Source organism: Arvicanthis niloticus, chromosome 27 (genome assembly GCF_011762505.2).
Source record: "Arvicanthis niloticus isolate mArvNil1 chromosome 27, mArvNil1.pat.X, whole genome shotgun sequence".
Classification (NCBI taxonomy): Eukaryota; Metazoa; Chordata; class Mammalia; order Rodentia; family Muridae; genus Arvicanthis; species Arvicanthis niloticus.
The window spans coordinates 22,320,504-22,339,563 of NC_133435.1; the positions used below are offsets into that span (position 1 = coordinate 22,320,504).

A 19,060-nucleotide genomic window follows, 5' to 3' on the forward strand; every position below is an offset into this window, starting at 1 on the left:
CAGCCTGCATTCTCTCTGAACTAACTCTCTTCACCTGAGCACTTTGTTCTGCTGAGGGCTTTGATGAGCAGAGGCTGTGGGTCTAAGGTGCAAAGCTCCAGAGAACTGTAGCAGTGCACTAAGAGTAGGCTGGGTAACCCCAAAGCTTCCTGTGTCCTGCCAGATGGAGCTGTGAGGTCACATGCATTCCTCCCGGTGAGTCAGGGAAGGCCAGAAGAAGGTTCACAATGGCAGGGCCAGATGACTGCCCCCGTTCAGCACAGCGCTTGCTTGTGTGACTCACTCTCAGATCACTGCCCTTCCCTCATACCAGCTGATTCTGGGTTGATAAACATTTTAGTATCCCAGAGCCATAAGACACTTAATATAATTCACCTGCTGCCATTAAAACTTCACAAGAATTTACACCTAATGCAAAATGACCAGTTCAAGCCTAACCTGGTACTGGAATCAATCAAGTTTCCAGAGTGAAGGCAGCAGCTTTTCTGGGCTGCCAGGTGAGGTGGCACACACCTTTAATCTCAGCACTCAGAAGGCAGAGAGACAAGTGGTTCTCTGAGGCCAGCCTGGTCTACATAGAAAATTCCAAGCCATCCAGGGATACACAGAGAGACCCTATCTTTATACTAAAATAGTAATAATAATTTTCCCTATGTCTTAAAGGTCTTTCACTATTTATAACAAGTTAAAATGAAAGTTCCTAAGATTTCAATTAGACCACATCTCAGAGGCCTGTGGTCAAGGTGATACAAAGGAACACAGGAGCTGTTGGCATCACCGTCTAGCCCTTCCTCCTCAGTGTGTCTGTGGAATGCATGTGATCAAGGAAATAAGAGGAAGGGAAGGGAGTAGTTATATTCCCAGAAACTGAATGCCAGTGTAACAGGACCTGAAGGGGTTAACCTACAACTACATGTTAACAACAAAAACCTCTATCCTACTCCTAAGCATATCTGAGCCCAATCAAGGCTCAATAAAGATAATATTTTCCTAGGTTCACTTGCAGATGGCTTATAATAATAATAGCAGAGAAGAAATAGAATACAAAAGGCACTTTGCAGGTACAGAGACCTGATGTGTTATCAAATATGTGTTTCATTAAATTAAAAAGCAGCAAAAAGAATCTGTGTGAGTGCACAGAGAACAGTTTCATCCCTGCCTAGCCGATCAGCACCTCTGTGTAACTCAGAGGCATGTCAAATATCATGCCGCCCAGGGCCCCAGGCCTGCCTGTGACACTGCCTGTGACCCTTGCCTGAGCTGGCTGGCTACCCACTGCCTTGTGCTTCCATTGGCTTCAGTACAGAGACATGACGCTCCACAGACGGAAGATTGCGCCAGCCAAGCATACGAGAGCTGAGAGTGTTTCGTCACCTTCTACTGTCTGTCTAGGATTGTGACACCATTTCCCCAATGACTGCAAACACAGGATGGATCAACAGGGCCACACCCCCGTAAGTGCAGGTTTCCTAAGCATAGAGTCAGAAGTGGGACAGAGGTACACAGCACGAGGCCGTGGATTAATGCAGATTAATGCAGACAAGGATGCCCTTACATTGTCTTTGGCTTAGTCACCTAACACTTGTCAGAGTGGCCTAGTGATGACATCTCCAAACAGACACCACATTCTAATGAACAATGCCAAGTTCTAATGAACATGCCAAGCTTAGATATCATAGATGTTTAATACCTTTGAAGGTTTATTCTGATTCCACAGGCTAAAGGACAGCCATTCTGATTTAAAATATAGCAATCTTCATAGATGCTAGCCTTACTTTACGTTATAACACATTTTCTCCCACTCTTTCCTTTGGGGGTCTTATGTAGCCCAGGCTGGCCTCAAACTCTAGTCAAGGATTGCGTTGAACATCCGTTCCTTCTGCCTTTACCATCCTGAGTGCTTAGGATGACAAGGTACACCACTTCCTTTGGTGTGGTGCTGGGGATCAAAGTCTGGGCCTCGTGAGCGCCAGGCAAGCCCTCTACCAACTAGAGCTCCAACAGCAAACCATTTCTACAATTCCTCATGTACAGCCCTTCAGACGATACATTTCTTCTTACAAAGTACCTAACCATTTGACCAGTTTTAATACTAAGTCAGAGGGGCAAGATTTTTCTACATTTTTATTATATTTAGAAAAAAAAAAGCTGTAACTGGAAACAAATGTAAGTCATTCAAAATGAGTGATGGCTTAAGCTCCTATAAAAAGTAGGTGTAGCATCTGGAACAACTGCCCAGGCCAATTCTAAGCCATCTATTGTAAAGGAATTTTGATCCAGCAACATGGCTGCTCTGGCAAGGGATCCACCATACCCAAAGACCTTCTAGATCTGTGGTGATCCAGCTGGAATGACACAATTTATTAATCTCTCCAGCTGGAATACAGACACAGTCTTACTACACACCTTTAATCCCAAATAGTGACATCTCATTGGGGGGCAGACAAAGTGACAAATCAGAGAAAGATTTGACAGAATGAGTTAGAGATAGGATACCCCCAACTCTCTAGAGAACAAACAGGAAAGAGGCAACTTAAGAGAGAAGGAGAAAGAGGAGGAGAAGACAGATTTACTAGTACAATTACACAAAAATAGGTTGCACGTGAAGAAAGAACAAGCCAGAGAAGGAGAAGGAGCCGGAAGTTTAGATAGAACAAATTGTCAGCTTGAGGCCAAGCAGAGCAATTCAATGACAACCAAAGAGAGGCTGGAGTGACTCCGTCACCTTGGAGAGGAGTTTGAGCCAGTCAGCCAGCATTCAGAAAGACTAGAAAAGCTGAGCTTCTTCAGCAGTAAGCCTCAGAGATGACAATTACATCTGGTGAACAAAACTTACTTCTACAGACGAAGATGCTGGAATGTGAAGGATATAGTTGTGCCCATGAAGACAAAGAGGGCAAGAGGCCCCACAGCCCCTCCAAACCATTTGTTCCTGTCTCCTGTGTATGCAGAACTGGCTCAACACCAGCCAGGCCCAAGTCAGAAGGTATGCATGGATGGTAATCGCCTCCAATAGCTGGGGGGGTGGGGGGTGGGGGTGGGGGGAGGGGGGGAAGACAGGGAGGGAGGGAGGGAGGAGGGAGGGAGGGAGGGAGGGAGGGAGGGAAAAGGAGACATTTCCACTGTGTTTAGGTAGACTTACTAAGTGCAGTGCAAGAGGGTGTGTGCTGTACATGGCACGGTGTCCTTTAAACTCCTCCTTGTTAAATTTGGTGTTGAGGTAAAGCGCCATCACACTCGGGCAGCACAGTGGAGAGGAACACAAAACTCTACCTTAGAGACAGCCATCTCAGCCCTTGGGAATACACACACACACACACACACACACACACACACACACACCAACCCCCCCCACCCCCCCACCCCACCCCCCGAGGAATAGGCAGCAAGGCTGATCAAATACTCCATCAGAGAAGACAGAGGGCAGGTGAAGGACCACCACCAGGCTTTTTGGAAACACAGAAAAGTTTAGCCTTTTGATTAATCTAGTAATCTATTTCTTTTTTACTGCTTTGTAAACATTGACTTCCTGCGAATCTAGTGTCTGAATTCTCACTCCAACTAAAATGGTTTCTTCAGAGACATAAATAAACAAGGACTGGTTTTTAACTCACTTCTACCAGGAGCTAAGAAGTGTCCTGTGTTACATGGGAACAGGAAGACTGCAGTCTCACGTGACTTCAGAAAAGCATTTAATAAAAGTAATAAAAGCCTCCCCCCCTCCCTCTTTTCCTCTAATTTTCCCAACTTTTTTAAAACAAGGTCTTTCTAACATAGTTTGAGCTAGCCTTGGATCAGCTCCATAGCCCAGACTGCCATCAAACATGCCATCCTTCCACCTCAGCCTCCAGGGTTCCGAATCCACCATGCCCAGCTAACATGTTTCTTTATTATGGGGTTTTGTCCCAGACCTTTGTCACCATACCAGTGTACCCTTCCAGAGGAAGAGACAGTAGATAATGCCTCCAGACAGTTTTCCCTAGAGGATCTGCTTTCGTTGTTATGGGATTTTGGGGTACTGGAGATTTAATTTAGAGTTTCCCATTCTTGAAGTCTATATTCTACCAGTGAGATATAATCCTTTCCCAGACAAGAGTTGTGGGGTTTTGGGTTGGTTGGTTTTTGGTTTTTTAAGACCAGTTTCTCTGTGTAGCCCTGGCCATCCTGGATCTCTCTCTGTAGACCAGGCTGGCCTCAAACTCCAAGATCTACCTGCCTTCCTCCTAAACACTGGGATTAAAGTTGTGTGCCACCACCGCCCAGCTTAATTTCTTTATTATTTCTCTTAATTATTTTTCATTATGTGTCAGTGTGTGGTATGTGCAGGCCAGAGGTATGAGCTCTCTCTTGAACTGGAGTTACAGCCGGTGGTGAACTACCCAGCATGAATGCTGGGAACTGAATCTACTGGCATCTACTTGGTCTAAAGCACTGAGCCATCTAAACCACTGAGCCATCTAAACCACTGAGCCATCTCTCCAGCCTGTATTTTTGTTTCTTGTTCAGTATTAGCATTCAGCAGTAAAATGTATTGTAAAGAATATACTTTGAGAACCTCTGGTTAGAAGTTAAAACGAAACCTGATAGGACCTCAGCTTCTAAGTTCTAACTCTCAGGACCCCGATTAGTCTCCACTGTGGCTTAAGTGTAAACTGCACAAGTTCACATGTTAGAGGGCTGGTCCTCAGTGTGGCAGCGCTGAAGTACTGTGGATTTGTATGACGTCAGCCTAGAATGAGTCCCTGGGTCATCAGGGTGCTGCACTGGGAAGAGATTAAGACACTGCTTCCTCTGCAACCCTGTGACAGTGCCCCTGAGTCACTGTCTGCTTCCCTCTCACAAAGGGAGAGGTTTCCTCCTCCTCACCCACTTGGGTTCCATCATCCAGCAGGAGAATCTTCCAGAGCTGAGTGTCGCAACCCTACTATTGTGCCTGAATAGAGATGCCCACCCTGAGTCTTGTTATAGTGATAAAAAACTGACAAACCGCCCCTACCTGGTCCTTTTGACCAAATTATTCAGTCTCAAAATTAAGATGTAAGTTCCAGGGAAGCCAGAGCTAGTCAGAGAAACCCTGTCTCAGAAAAACCAAAATAATAATAATAGTAATAATAATAACAACAATAATAGCAGTAATAATTGACATTTCCAAGTTAACAAAATCTCCAATGGAAAGATTAGAAAGCTCAAACAATAGTAACTTATGTATAAAACATCCAAATTCTAACTGTGAATAATTAAGATAGCCATATAATCTACAGCAACTGGAAAATGTAACAGAGACAACAAAACTCCACCCGAAACATACACAAAACCAAATAAATAAGTAGTGAGTTTGTTGGCATTGTGGGAGATTGAACCATATGTGTAATATATATGTAAATATATATTTAAAATATAAATATGTTAAATATATGTAAATGAGCTAAATATGAATGTGGCAGGAGCACTTTAACAAAGTATACTTTGCCGGCCTATACCCCTTTTCCATCCCTGACATCTTTAAAGCCATGAATACCCTCTTGAAATGCAGTCCTTGGAAATAAAATAACGTGTGGAAGAACACACAGGAGCTAACACATACTGCCTAACCCTCCTGATAATAACCCTATCCAAACCCAGGCAGCTACTATATTGTGGACAAAATTATGAATAACCAGAGGCCTATAGAAGAAATCACTCTCTGCATACACCAACTGGAATTGGGTGGCTCTAAGTGATTCAGTCTGAGTATATGAACAATAAATAGGAAGGAAGGGAAGACTTACCCACAGAAGCTGAGTTTTTAAGAACTGACTCCTTAGGAGCTCCTTTCTCAATTCGTAACGTGGCCCACTGTTCAAAACAAGAAGCATTCATTAAAACTCTTCCACAGACACACGTAAACACTGAAACATACTTAGCCCAGCCGTGAACTTGAACACCAAGGCTGGGCACTGTCTGACTTAGGGAGGTACTCCAGGGGATCTCTGATATACACTATTGCTGGTGAGGAGTTTTAATTACTGTGCTTACGAGATCTATAAAACAATAACATCTCTAATGTGTAAGCCCCACTTACTCAAGGACAGATAACTTTCTGGAATGCTGGAGGCTACTGTCAGATAAAATAATGGGTCAGGTGTTTTCACTTCTGTAAACAAGCTTGGTTTCTCCAACTGCACAGGATGTGCTTGGTCACATGTAAGCTAGGTCACATGCCCAAAATTCACGGTAGTCTTATTCTTGCCCAGTGAGATTAACACTGGTCCTTTGAATGCCCCTACAGTTGTCACTGATGATGACCTACTAAATACATAAGTTGCTTCTCAAGAGAACTGGGAAGCATGTCCAGCAAGAGAACAGCAGATTATGGCTTCAACAATGTCTGGGTGGAGGAAAGGCCGACCAAACCCAAAACCCAACCAACCAAAACCAAACCAAATAAAGAGGAATGGTTGTGGTATCTATAGATTCCTTAAATGCTGTATTGAAATAAATCTACTTGAAGCCAGGAGATGGTGGCTCACATCTTTAATCTCAGCATTTGGAGGCAGAGACAAGCAAATCTCTGTAAGTTCGAGGCCAGCCTGGTCAAAGAGTAAGTTCCAGGACAGCCGGGGTTACACAGAGAAACCCTGTCTTGAAAAGCAGCAACAATAATAAAATAAAATCTACTTGCACCATTTATAATATGACATCAAATGGTAAATAATACTAGAAATGCATAAGAAATGTATGAAGAGGGTGGGCTGTATGTAGCTCATGTGGTAGGGTGCTTGGCCTTGCATGCATGAAGTCCTGGTTCAACTCCCAGCACTGCAAAAAAGTCAGTTAAGAATTGTTGAGGACCACAATGCACCACTCTTTGTGGCTAAGAGCTCTGGTCCAAGGGGATCAGACACAGAGTCTAGCAAGAGAGAGTGGGGATGGAGGGGCAAGAGATGTGAAGAATGGAGACAAGACAGGTGTGTGTGGTCAAGTCTCTAGTCTCATTTATTAAAAGGAAATCCTGGGTATTTATAAGCACAAGCAGGGGAACACAGCTGAAGACACTTACCACGTGCACCTTGTAGCTAGGGGTACTAAATAGCAAAACAAGATATGTGGATAAACAAGATGTTATCAGAGTGTGCTCAGCTTTTGTAGGCTGTTGAAAACAAGTCTCTTGTCAGGGTAATCCTGGCTCAAGATGGCTGCAAAGATGACAGCCGTCCTTCTTCTAGGAGTGGGTTCCTAACAAAGAATCACACACAAAAAAAATCTTACTGGTTTCCTTACCTATTTAAATGTATAAAGAAAATGTGTGGGGGGGGAGGGGCGCATGGGGGAAGTAAAGGACCAGGAAGAACAAGTGCCAGCTCACTCTGAATTACACTTAAATGTAATGAAGACTGGTCACGATTTGCTTTAATAGCCTCTTTAGCCTCATTTGTTTCACACAAAAGTCACAGAGTCCTCCAAGTCCCCATCAGATGGATCCTGTGCCAGTGTGATAACAAGGTGTGGGGGGCACATGCCACACAGTGACAGGAACATGCAGTCATTATACTACACACTAAACAAACAAACAATAAAAAACGCAAAAAAAAAAAAAAAAAATCCTCATAGGTTTTCCATACATTTGTTTGGTTTTTGGTTTAGGGGTTGGTGTTTGATTGTTTTTGAGACAGGGTCTAGTACAGCCCAGAGCTGACCTCAACCTCTCTAAATAGCAAGGATAACCTTGAACTTCGAGACAGGTTTCTCTGTGTAGCCTGGCTGGCCCAGAAACTCACTCTGGTAGACCAGGCTGGCCTCAAACTCAGAAATCCGCCTGCCTCTGCCTCCCGAGTAGCTGGGATTAAAAGGCAATGCGCCACCACTGCCTCGGCTAACCTTGAAACTTTAAAACAACCGAAAATAAACAGGACCTAACCTCAGTGCCAGGAAGCTTTCCAGACCAAGCACTTACTTGCTGAGCTGCCCCCAGGACCCTCAGGCCCTTAGACCACTAGACCTTTCCCCCCACCCTCCCAGGCCCCTTCTAGGATGATAAACATGCTTGTTTATGAAAAATCCCAGTGGGACCCTGGCTCCAGAGCTTCATGAACTCAAGGTAAGCACTGTCACCTGAGCTACGGCCCACCCTCTTCAATACCTTTCTTATGAACTTCTAATATTATTTACCATTTGGCGTCAACCCACCGTAAAAAGGTGCAAGTGGATTTTTTTTCATGCCATAAGCATTAGAGGAATCTATAGATATTGCACAGATACCGTAAAGACCCCTTTAACGTTGGTACGAGAACTTTGAGTTTTAAACTTAGCAATTAAGGGCTGGAAAATATGGCTCCCTGATTGATACAGTGCTTGTCCAGCACATTCAAGGCCCCGAGTTCAATCCTTAGCAGCACATAGATGATAGCTAGCTAGATGGATGCATGCATACATACATACATGCACAGATTGGATATAGATAGATAATAGAGAGATGGTTAAGATAGATAATAGATACATAGAGAATACATGCATTCATATATATATATATATAAACAAAGATAGAGCTTATAGATATAATAGTTTATACATACATATACAATTAATAGAGATGATATAGATACATGCATATATAAAATTTATCATTAAAAACAATTAAAATGACATCTAAGATTACAATTCAGATGTTAATATTTTTTTTTTCCCAGACAGAGTTTCTCTGTATAGCTCTAGCTGTCCTGGGTCTACCAGGCTGCCCTCAAACTGCTTCTGCCTCCCTGGGGCTGAGATTAAAGGTATGTGCAGCCACCACCAACTGGCCTTGATGCTAAGGTCTGAATTGACTGAGTTGAAAGGAAAGGGAGAGGGGAAAATAAGAGGCAAAACGCACTGTAATATTTATTATTAGATAGAATTAGGCATAAGCACCATAAGGGGCAAAAAGGCAAATTTATTAATCTACAAAAACACCTAAAAGGCTCACACGTGTGTTAAACTGAGAAACTGAACACTTTATTTTTTCAAATAAGTAATGGTTAGAGAGTAAATAGCCTAGAGTATCTGCATGAAAGCCAGGGAGTGTGACTCCGTCAGGACTGTGTGCAACCGCACGGAGACAAGCAGCAGCCTGCACCTAACTGAGAACACCTAAGAATGGAGGCCTGTCCTTCAGCAGCCCGTCTCTGACAGGGAGACTCACTCTTAATCCGGCTTGCATCCTCTCTACTCTTGCTTCTGGAAGGGAGGAGGTGTGGAACTGCCCAGCCTTTTCTTGGCTACAGCAAAGGTTAACTTCCATAATTTTCCCCTAAAGCTTTGGCACCTGTTAACATTTGTAAGGAAACCAAAGATAATATAGAATAAATTTATGTAAACAATCATTATTATTCTTTGAACTCAACACCTAATCTCAAAGTTCATATAAAACTTAGACTAGAACAATTATTCAGTACACTTCTTGGAAGATATCAACAGTTTCGGCAAGAGTTCAGTTATGTATGCTCCAGAATTCACACATTGAGAATGGAAAATTTATATCTGAAGGTAAGATCTTTTAAAACAAAGCCCTTAGAGTGATCCCTAATCTTATCTGATAAGTGGTCCCTCTAAGAGAAATTTGGACACTCAAAGAAAATACTAAAGAACAGTGCTATGGAAATGGTTCCCGTGGGCTAAAAACATTTGCTGTACAAGTATGGCGAGGTCTGATTTCAAATCCCAAGAACCCACATAAAAGCCAGACATGTTGCCACAGCTGTAATCCCAGCTCTCCTATAGGACAGATGGAATATAGAAACAGAAGAATCCATAGACTATCATTAGCTGGCTAACTTCATACATACATCAGAAAAGCCACAGTCTCAAACATAAGAAATGGACTGACACCTAAGGCTGGCCCTTACATGCATGTCACAAAGGCACACACATTTACATACATGATGTGTGTGTACACATGTGTGCACACAAGAAAGAAAAAAAGAAATTATCAGGGATGTGTGCAGACTATGAAGTCACAGTGAGGACTGAGACCAGTCCCGTGGATTCCCTGTCCTGAGACTCCCAGTCTCCAGAATCCTGAAAAAGTAAGTCTCTACTGGTTAGCCTCCGTGGCCTGTGAAATTTTGTCACACAAAGTGACATTCTTCAAATAGAAAAATCACAACCCTCAAACAACAAGACTGATCACAAGGAGCATTTGAAAGTGCATGAGATTCCCCCATTTAAGAGTGTCCAGGGTCTGGCCCACAAAGACTGGCCAAGGTAAGCAAATTTTAAGGTTGAAGAAGCTTCAATGCCAATGGCAGTCTGTAGTAGAAAACAGCTTGGGACTGTGTAGACACCTTGCTTGGGACTGTGTAGACACCTTGCTTGGGACTCTGTGTAGACACCTTGCTTGGGACTCTGTGTAGACACCTTGCTTGGGACTCTGTGTAGACACCTTGCTTGGGACTCTGTGTAGATACCTTGCTTGGGACTCTGTAGACACCTTGCTTGGGACTGTGTAGACACCTTGCTTGGGACTGTGTAGACACCTTGCTTGGGACTCTGTGTAGACACCTTGCTTGGGACTCTGTGTAGACACCTTGCTTGGGACTCTGTGTAGACACCTTGCTTGGGACTCTGTGTAGACACCTTGCTTGGGACTCTGTGTAGACACCTTGCTTGGGACTCTGTGTAGACACCTTGCTTGGGACTCTGTGTAGACACCTTGCTTGGGACTCTGTGTAGACACCTTGCTTGGGACTCTGTGTAGACACCTTGCTTGGGACTCTGTGTAGATACCTTGCTTGGGACTCTGTAGACACCTTGCTTGGGACTGTGTAGACACCTTGCTTGGGACTGTGTAGACACCTTGCTTGGGACTGTGTAGACACCTTGCTTGGGACTCTGTGTAGACACCTTGCTTGGGACTCTGTGTAGACACCTTGCTTGGGACTCTGTGTAGACACCATTGCTTGGGACTCTGTGTAGACACCTTGCTTGGGACTCTGTGTAGACACCTTGCTTGGGACTCTGTGTAGACACCTTGCTTGGGACTCTGTGTAGACACCTTGCTTGGGACTCTGTGTAGACACCTTGCTTGGGACTCTGTGTAGACACCTTGCTTGGGACTGTGTAGACACCTTGCTTCCCAGTGCTTGTTCAGCACTAAGAGCAAAGAAGCATTACAGCCAGCCTGGTGTCAGGGAGAATTTGTCTTCCTATTTCCAGCTGAGACTTTAAGCTCTTGGGGCATCTGCCTCATCACCTCTCTAAGGAGGGTCAATACCAAAGGTGACAGTAAAGATTGGAGAGCCAGGCAAGGCCCGTGACACAGCTGCTTGGGAGGCTGTGGCAAGAGGATCATCATTCAGGGCCTGTGTACACTAACTGTAATCATTAGCTGTAGTGATCCAAAGGCCAGCCTTCCTCAACTTACTGAGACCATATCTCAAAACACAAAGTAAGCTGAGGTCTGGGGAGATAGCTCAAGCAATAGAGAGCCCTTACCTAGCTTGAGCAAGTCCTTAGGTTCAAACCCAGTGTGGGAATGCAGAGCATGTAGGGGAGCTTTAAAGGAGAGGATCTCTGGGTACCCATCAGATGGTGGGATCAAAGCAACTCTGATAGCTCGCTCCTTCCTCCACAACCTCACACTTGGCTTAGGTACCAAGAAGGAGCAGTGTCCCTGACCAACAGTGTATCTCCCAACAGGTCACTATTTATCTTTGACCATGCAGCTTCTCCAACCCAGTGGGTGAGCCCCAGTACAGAGACAGTATAGTTCTTCTGGAGACTCTAAGTCTCCTCAGGATAATCTCCAAATGCTTCTGCCTCAAGACCATGCAGACAAGAGGAGCCTGAGTGCAGGAGCAGCTTTAACAACTGATGCTGCCACCACACCACCTGTGGCCAAGCCCCAAGGGAAGCTAAAGAGCAGAGACCTGCCAAGCTTCTCAGCACTTACTTTCTAAAGCCTGGCAGGGAAAAACGAGCTAAAGTTTGTTTCAAGCCTCATTTTAAAAAGCAAAGATCTCATGTTTTCCAGATTACATAGATGAAGATAACCTTTTCTCTTTTTTTTTCATTTTTTTGATAATTTCATAATACATTAGCATTTTTATATTATTTTCACTCCACCATTTCCCACCTTCCATTGTCCACTACTCCCTCACAAGTACTTTTTTATTATTAGGAATATATATATATATATATATATATATATATATATATATATAATTTCCTGCCTCCAGTTCCCAAGTGCTGAGACTACAGACACATGCCATGTTGCCCAGTTTATGTGGATCAAACCCAAAGTCCTGGAGAACACTGTATCAACTAGGCTACCTCCCCAGCACTCAGGTCTGATTTTAAATTATAAGGTTTCCACCCTAGACAATGATAACTCCTAAATTTGATTCCTGTAAAGATTCAAGATTTCCCTGACTAAAGATAGAGAAAGAGATAAGGAAAATGAGTAAAATCAGCTAAGAATTCAAATGGTGAGGATCGTCTGTAGCCAAATGAGCACTTCTTGGCAGAGTTTATCACTTTGACAGACTGAAAATCCTGGCTCCAGATTCAAACTGAAAACCCGATTCTATGTCAGACAGCTGCATTCTGCTAACTCTAAATCAATAAGAATAATGACAGGCCCCTGTGGAATTAAGATAAATGAAAAGCCAGCTTTTCTTTATAGTCATTGCTCAGCCTGGGCCTTCTAGCACAGTGATTCTATTTCCATTGGAGAGTTATACACGCTTGATAGCAGGCTCCTGGGAATTATGGGCATGCCTCTTTCAAAAGACAAAAAAAAAAAAAATCTTTAGTGGTTGGGAGAGAGTAAAGAGACAAGAGAATCCATATGCAATAATAGGCAAGAAGAATCCACTGAACATGTGTTCACCCGTTGAAGTGAACAAGTTAAATCTTAGTCTCAAGTGAACCAGCAATGGGGTGCCTATCATCTTGTCCCCATTTAAACTCTAGTAAAATGCAGCACACGTGTGTTTCAAGCACCTTCATTTTCTCTCCTAATTCAAGCCTCAGAATGATCCAGTAGGATACGCCCTAATCTATACACACAGAACCCAAGGCTGAAATAAAGTGACTAGCCAGAGACTGCAGAGGCAGAAATACCAGAGAACTTATCCATTTAATCCTCGAGAGAGAGGGAGTTACTCCTTGTGGTGCCCACATTATCAAAAGCAATTGGCATCTCACAAATCATTTTCTTTCAGGGTTGGTAAAAGAAGCCAGGGCTGAGCCCCACAGGTGATTTGCTGAACTGCGCCCACAGCTCTCTCACCGTCTTCCTGTCTGTAATTCAATATTCTCTTTCTGTTCCTTGTTGCTTTCTAATCATAAACCTTAAACCATGGAAAGCAATACCTCCCTCCTCTCACTCAAACCTTACAATTAAATTGGAGGGTTGAAAGCAGCAGATACCTTACAGTGTTTAACCTATCTATTGGATAAACATGAAACATATACACACCAGAGATTCTAACACATACATTTCTCATACACATCCTCAGTCTGAAAGTTTACTTTTCAGTTTGTATCCCTCTAATACTAACTAATCTTTGGCATAGCTAATACCTAGCAGGTTCTTACATACACCTTAGAAATTATTGGTTTAAAGAAATTACTCCCTCAACTTATTTATCCCAAACACTGTCTTCAAATAGTTTGTCATAGCAGAGACATGTAGACATGTATTCATATCTAGGGACACCTAGGAACAAAGAAGGCAGCATACAGTAGATGCTAAAAAAAATAAATAAATAAATAACTATGCAAGCACATGTGCAAATACACGCACAGTAAGTAAATGTAACAATTTTTCAAATTAGAATACTTTCCTTAAAGTGAACTTAATGCTACTTGTCTTAATGTCACACTGCAAGATTCTGTCCCACTTGGTGACAGAAAAGGTAGAGAGATGGGAGGAGAGGAGACATTAAACGATAGGATAAAGCTGCCATTAGTCACAGTAAACGTAATGTCTACTAGAATATCTGAGGACATCTACACTTTAGCATGTATGTGGAGGTCAGAGAACAACTTGTCATGGTAAGCCATGTCCCCCTCCCAGCACAGACTGCCACCCCCGTGTGGGTTCCAGGGATCAAACTCAGGTCATCAGGCTTGGAGACAACTGCCATTCCAGTCTCCTGATTTATTTCCCCACTTTGAGATCGGATATTACTCCGTAGCTCAACCTGGCCTTGCAACAGCCCTCTCTTGGCCTTTTGGGTGCTGAGACTATAGGCGCGATCACTGTCAGACAAAAGGGGATATTATTAATATCTCTAACTCCTTGTTGGTGTTAAGAGGGTTTTGCATATGTGCTTTAGCAGATAAGAAGAGTTTGTTCTGTTTCTGCCTGTTAATAACTTACGTAAAACTTATCAGCATATATCCATTGTGCAGCAATGGGTTTCATAAAGCTGCTTTCCTTTAGATGTCTCATGTACTTTGACCATCGTTACCACATACCTGTCCCTCCTCCTCCCCTCCCCCACAAGTTCCTTCCCTTCCCCTGATACTCCCTTCTACTTTCATGTCATATATATATCTATATGTATCTACATAAAATCCATGTATTAAAGGGAACACGTAACAATTCTTAGACCCTTCTCAAAAAAATACTAATAATAATACTTTCTTTTTAATTGTTTTAGATTTATTTACTTTACGTATGGGTGCTTTTGCCTGCATGTTCACCACATGCATACAATGGTCAAGGAGGCCAGAAGAGAGCATTGTAATCCCCTTAGAACTGAAGTGACAGCCACGTCGGTGCTGGGAATGGAACCCAGGTCCTCTGGAAGACAGTCAATGTCCTTTGCCACTGAGCCATCTCTCCAGGCCCAATAATAAAGTTTTATGATCCATCAAGATGGCTCACAAGATTTTTGTTTTAAGACAAGGTCTCACTCTACAGCCTAGGCCATCCTCAAGTTGGAAGCAATCCCCCTGTCTCAGCTTTCCTAGTATGCTAGGTTACACTTTGTGGGGGTTTCAGTGAGCCACCTGACAATCTGACAAACACCACAGTAAGCTATTCGACAGGCATCTAAACCCAATTCAACCTCCAGAATTTGAGTATGGTCATTTAAGAAGCCGCCTAGTAACAATAAAAAAAAATTTAAAGTAAACACACAATAGACAGTGGAGTATGTGTGTGTTTGGCATGTGGTGGCAGGTTGTGGTATGAGTGTGGTGGTGTGTGTGTGTGTTTGGCATGTGGTGGCAGGTTGTGGTATGAGTGTGGTGGTGGGTGTGTGTATGTATGTGTGATTGGCCTGTGGTGGGGTTGTGGTGTGATTGTTGTGGCAGGGTGTGGAATGAGTGTGCCCTGTGTGTTACCTGGGTTTAAACTCATGCATATGTGGAGAGAATAGAGATCTCTGAATTTTCTTTCTGCTCTGTATGGAAAACTCTTGGGTACTCCGACAAACTCAAAAGTCAGAACCTGGACCGGCAATCATCTCATCAAATACAGTAATTTGACAGCTGAGAACAACTGGGTGGTAACACCCTCCTTTGGAGATTAAAGCAAGAAGGCAGTAATAAGCACCTGGAAGGCAGCATGTGCCTGTGATTCCCCTTATCTGGGACTCCTAAGGACAGTGCTGCCCAGGAAACCAGCTCAGTCATTTCAGGAGGAGGGCTGAAGAGGATCACCTGCTGTGTGTGGAGTTAGCATTCTACTGTCCAAACTTAAATCTGCAGCAGAATGTGACTACACTATGTAATGGCAACAAGGAAAAAAGAACCTTAAAACCTTGAGAGCTGTTGGGCAGTGGTGGCTCACTCCTTTAATCCCAGCACTTGGGAGGCAGAGGCAGGAGGATTTCTGAGTTCGAGGCCAGCCTGGTCTACAGAGTGAGTTCCAGGACAGCCAGAGCTACACAGAGAAACCCTGTCTCAAAAAAATTTTTTTTTAAAAAGAAAGAAAAAAATAACATTTAAAAAAAAAAAAAAAAAAAACTTGAGAGCTAGTTGGCAAGGTGGTACACACCACTCCGTCAGTGCTTGGGAGCCTGAGGCAGTAAGAGCTATATAAAGTTCAAGGCCAGTGTGAGCTACAACGGAGATGCCATTTTGGAAGAGAGTGGGGTAGACTGGAGATAAAGAATCTAACAGTTTCAAGGATTCAGCAAAGAGAAAGGCCAGCAATGACCTAGAGGAGAGCCTTAGCAGAGACAGAGATATGCACCTAGGAGCCTCTCCTGTGTTCAGAAGGGACCAAGCCAAGTCCTAAGGGAGGGTAGAAAGTACAGGCCAAACCATGCACAGCTGTAGATGGTAATAAAGAAGCTAGAGAAACCGACGGCGGCGGCAGACTCTAAGCAATCCAACCGTACTATTCATTTAATCGGAAAGACACACAGCACCCACCATACACGAGCACTCTTCCACGGGCTCAATGCATTCATGTGTTTTCACTCCTAAAAACAACCGTATGGAAAGCTAAGTCTGATGGTCCCACTCCGTAACACCAGACAGAACTCCCAGAACTTGGGAGGTGGATTGTTAAGAACTTCAAAGCCAGCTAGGGCTCCAAGAGTGAGATCCTGTTTCAAAACCAAAACAAAATCTATATGCAAATAGGTGTTGTTTCTCCTATTTTGAGTACTAATAAAATAAGGTAGAGGGATCAGATGACCTTGTTAGACCAGATACTGAGAAACAAGGATGAGATTTACGTACCAAATCTATGCAAACCTGTGCAGCCTACATGGCCTCTGCATTAAGACCACTGTTTGTCCCGCTTAACTCAAGCAAACCTCTGAACTTGTCTCCTGACCTGGAGAGGTCTTCTAAATTTTACTAAAGGCCTATATAAACTTAAGCTGAAGTGGTCCCTCCATCCCCTCCACTCAGTTGGGTCTAACACCTTTGTCTGTGGAATCCGCAAACAAACCCAGGACCAGGAACCTTTGTGATGGTATTCCAGTGCACCTGATTAGATAAAAATCCCTGTGACTCCACTAAAATAAAATCAGATTCTTCTCTGCCACCCAGCCATTGGTTTCTTATCTTGGGCACCAAGTGGAACAGGATGCCTCTGTAGTCACAAAAGGACCTCTGAAACCTGGGGCTGTAAAAACTCAGAGTGAAGTGACAGCCCGCGAGGCATAGTGGGTAATAAATCTGCTGATACAGCACATAGCTGTCTTAGAATTAATCTAGAAAGTGAAAAATAGTAGTGAAGACAAAACCCAGGTAGAGGGATTCTTGTGAGGAAGACTACTGTTCTTGGCTAGGATCAGCCTGACTCTGCCGACAAATAGAGAGGCTGTCTTTCTCGCTACAGCAGAGCAAAAACTGAAATATTCTCTCGGGTGTCTGTCCCATCCCCACCCCATCCTCCTAACCCCTTTCCCAAATTGCTTTCACAGTTCTAAGCTCAACCCCTGCCACTCCAAGCTCCCTAAGTCCTCGGAGCAGCCGGGGCTCCACATCCTTCCCTGCACTCACCTCCAAGGTTTTCACCAGGATTTTCATGTAGATCTCCGAGATGCCCAGGGATAATCCAAAGGCCGAGGGCAAAAGGATGAGGCCGCCCACCAGCGTCAGCCAGGTGGACAGGAGCTTCACCGCCAGGTCTGCGCCCTCCATGTCTCGGCACGCCCTCTGGGAGAGGTCCCCAGAAAAGCCGAGAGCGGTAGGTGTCGGAGTCCCAGGCAGTTCAGCCGCAGCTCGGAAAACACAGCGTCCAACCCGGAGCTGGACTCTGGGGAATCGGCGCCGCCCGCCTCGCTCGCTTCGTCTCTGCGGGGCGAAGAGGAAAGGGGAGGCGAGAACTCTCAGAACTACGGCGATATTCTTCCCCTCCTTGGGTCCCAGTTGTCCCCGCAAGCTCACTCTCTACTGGAGACCCAGGCCAAGCTGTGGCCACGGCAGCAAGTGCAGACCTGAGTGTCTCAGGCGAGAAGACCCAGCTAGGTGACCTAGGGGACACCCTAGTGCAGTCAGAGCGCACGGAGGCAGCCAGGAACGCGCCCCACCCCGGGCTTGATTTCCTCCGGGTAGCGATTGCGACAACCCCGCGGTGACTCACCAAGGCCCTGGGGCAGCAAGGATCCCTGCAGGCTCCCTGCACCTCGGCGTGGGCTGCGGGCTATGCGGGTAGCCAGTGGCTTTCGGGCGCCGGGCTCCCTTTTTCTACACTCTGCCCTTGCCCCACCCCCCTCGCCACCCAACAGGGAGCTCCCTGGCACGACCGCGTCCCGGGGGCGCCGCCGCCTAGAGAGCCGCCGCCTTCTGCCCCGCCCCGCCCCCCGCACTCCCAGCAAAGGTTCTTTCGGTAGCAGACTTTCCTTCCATCTTCACCCACAGAACGGACCGCTGACGTCTCCAAGACGCTGCGGAAGATCTGGTTTGTGAGCATGCAACACGACCTCCTGGGAAGGGCTTTTCGGGAGGAGAAAACTACAGAGCACGGGTGAGCAGTCACGCTCCGCAGCTCGCGGCTCTCCCTCACCTCCTTCTTTACCCTAGACAGCCGCAGTCAGGGAACGAGAAAGCTCGCCCGCTTTTTCTCTCTCCACGGTTGCCTGTGCCACCACCTCCCAGACCACAGAATAGACCCAGAAACTCGAAGCGGTCGTGTCCCAGAAGACTTTTATTCCAGCACTTACACTCGGGAATCTGCGACTGGAGAATTCAGAGGAAAATTCAGAGGAGCTGGGTCTGGGCTGTTTGCGTTCCAACAGTCAGCCTAGGGCTAAATGGATCCTTTATAGACTTTCTTTAAAAGGGCAGGCGGACCGGTGAGCGGGCGGGGGGGGGGGGGGGGGGGGGAGGGGAGGAAGGGACACCCTAGAGGCTGTTTTATCACTCCTCTCCCTGGAGTAGAGATTCCAGTCTAAGCTTCCCTTGCATCCGCCTACACAGAGCTCAGACTGCAGAAAACGTTGCGCAAATGCTAACCCTTCACCAACTGTCAAGAGTTTCTCAGGGGTCCACGTCCCACGCCGCTATGGTGCGAGCCTTTACTAGAACAAAGAACAGAAAATCCTGCACGTGTATTCCACTGCAGGTCGATCAGTTTTAAGAATAAGCGTGAGAAAGGATATTGAGAGCAGCAGTATGCAAACCGACCGAC

At 45.0% G+C, this 19,060-nt stretch overlaps 1 protein-coding gene and 1 non-coding gene across 4 annotated transcripts in view; both read right to left on the minus strand.

Annotated features, from left to right (window-relative positions):
* Nucleotides 1-18,723, minus strand: part of Gpat3 (glycerol-3-phosphate acyltransferase 3) — a 52,510-nt gene extending 33,787 nt beyond the window's left edge. Inside the window, exons 1-3 of one of the 3 annotated variants that reach the window (XM_076926353.1) lie at nucleotides 18,594-18,723; nucleotides 17,431-17,724; nucleotides 5,769-5,835 (exon numbers count right to left, since the gene is read on the minus strand). In XM_076926353.1, the coding sequence (XP_076782468.1) occupies nucleotides 5,769-5,835; nucleotides 17,431-17,571 (208 nt within the window). In that variant the 5' untranslated portion in view covers nucleotides 17,572-17,724; nucleotides 18,594-18,723. Of the gene's footprint in view, nucleotides 1-5,768; nucleotides 5,836-17,430; nucleotides 17,934-18,013; nucleotides 18,359-18,593 lie in introns of those variants that run through there. The other 2 variants (XM_076926351.1, XM_076926352.1) reach the window with 2 other exon arrangements.
* On the minus strand, nucleotides 7,449-7,554 carry LOC143439913 (small nucleolar RNA U13). The gene has a single exon (XR_013107915.1). It is a non-coding gene; the product is annotated as a small nucleolar RNA U13 (small nucleolar RNA).
* Nucleotides 18,724-19,060: the final 337 nt, after the last annotated feature.